Source organism: Gavialis gangeticus, unplaced genomic scaffold (assembly GCF_001723915.1).
Source record: "Gavialis gangeticus isolate Ggan-Ray unplaced genomic scaffold, GavGan_comp1, whole genome shotgun sequence".
In the NCBI taxonomy this organism is placed as follows: domain Eukaryota; kingdom Metazoa; phylum Chordata; order Crocodylia; family Gavialidae; genus Gavialis; species Gavialis gangeticus.
The window spans coordinates 5,069,075-5,070,600 of NW_017729012.1; the positions used below are offsets into that span (position 1 = coordinate 5,069,075).

The following is a 1,526-nucleotide window of genomic DNA, read 5'->3' on the forward strand; positions in this document are numbered from 1 at the left end:
TTGTCAGTGCAGCCCCATTCACTATTGCTACCTTAAACGTAAAGGATTTCTTATTTTTTTTTCCTCTGGATACATGCTGTGAATAATTAGCTTGTACTATAATTTCTCACAGGGTCTCATAAAAGGAGCTTGAGTCTAGGTGACAGGGAGATAAGCCGCTCTTCCCCATCACCAGCTTTGGAGCAACCATTTAGAGATCGCTCCAATACTCTGAGTGAGAAGCCTGCTTTGCCTGTCATCAGAGACAAATACAAAGACCTCACAGGGGAAGTAGAGGTAAGGATAGGTCTGCAAACCCATCCAGGTGATGCTTGCTTGAACTAATGCAATATTAACAGTACTCTACTGTTCATCTGTTTGGGATTTTTGGTAGACGTACAGTTTGAGGCCTGATCCTGGGGGGGGGGGGTTCAGTTGCATGCAGCCTTCAGGCCTTGAATTGTAAGTTGCTTGGGAAGGAGTTTTCTCCTCCAGGTTTCTTCAAACCCCAGGCTCATAAAAATGACACCAAGCATCCAAGGTGACCCAAAGTATAGTCAATGTTGTATACTGTTGTACTTCCCTTGTGTATCCCTGTCCTCGCTCAAATTTACATATATAGAAAGCAAAGTTGCATTTAAGGAGGAATTATTAAGGTGCCGATAGTGGATAATTATCTAAATCCATGGGGCATCAAATGTTTCTTCTTGGTGTTTTGCATAGTCTTTTAAAAAATATTTCCTATGCGCCGTTTTAAATGGATACGTTGGAAAGAGAGTTTTATTTCCTTTTCCTTTTTCTCTGAGCAGAGTTCCAAGAAGGTTTAGAAGTAGTTTCCTGTAAATGAATCTTCACGTGGCCTGTTTAGTCAGCTACAGTTGGTCTACTTGCTTTTGGTGACTCGTCTCTTTTGTGATGCATGATGCTAGATTTGGGAGGCAATAAGAGTGTGTAACCCCTTAATCAACATAGCTCTTTAAGATTTAACTTCCATAGTTGTAACTATATTTAATTCAACTATGCAATACCCACCTTCCCTGTGGAGAAATATTGTTGAGTTTTAGAAACTTAGATCAATATCATCTGTCACTAGGCCTGAGTGGTTCAAGTTGGTGACGAATGCAAATTATTCATAAAATCTAATCCCAGTTATGGTACAGGCCTCACTGGCTGTGGATGAAGTACTGCAGTTCAGATACTAAGGCGAATGCGTATTTCCTGTTTTTGTTTTCAAATTTATCCTCCCCAATCTAACGATGCCTCCTTATGTGACAGCCTGATGTGCTTTTTGTATGACTCTTCTTTTTTTAAATAGGAAAGTGAGAGATATGCATATGAGTGGCAGAGATGCCTGGAAAGTGCTCTACAAGTAAGTGTATAACCTTTATTGAAATTACCGCCTACTTCCTGCATGTACTGCATGATCCAATGAAAGCATCTGGAAGGGCGTGTGTGGACCTGAATGAATTGTCTTTTAAAAATGAATGATGTCGATTAGAAGATGACTTGCTGTATGTGTGTGTGTGTGTGATATATATATATATATA

General features: G+C 39.9%; 1 protein-coding gene across 7 annotated transcripts in view; it reads left to right on the plus strand.

The window, feature by feature from the left end:
* The window catches only part of SYNRG (synergin gamma), a 54,165-nt gene that overhangs the window by 43,276 nt on the left and 9,363 nt on the right, over positions 1 to 1,526 (plus strand). For all 7 annotated transcript variants that reach the window (XM_019511084.1, XM_019511086.1, XM_019511087.1 and 4 more), the window contains 2 exons: positions 113 to 276; positions 1,295 to 1,348. In XM_019511084.1, the coding sequence (XP_019366629.1) occupies positions 113 to 276; positions 1,295 to 1,348 (218 nt within the window). The remainder of the gene's footprint in view (positions 1 to 112; positions 277 to 1,294; positions 1,349 to 1,526) is intronic.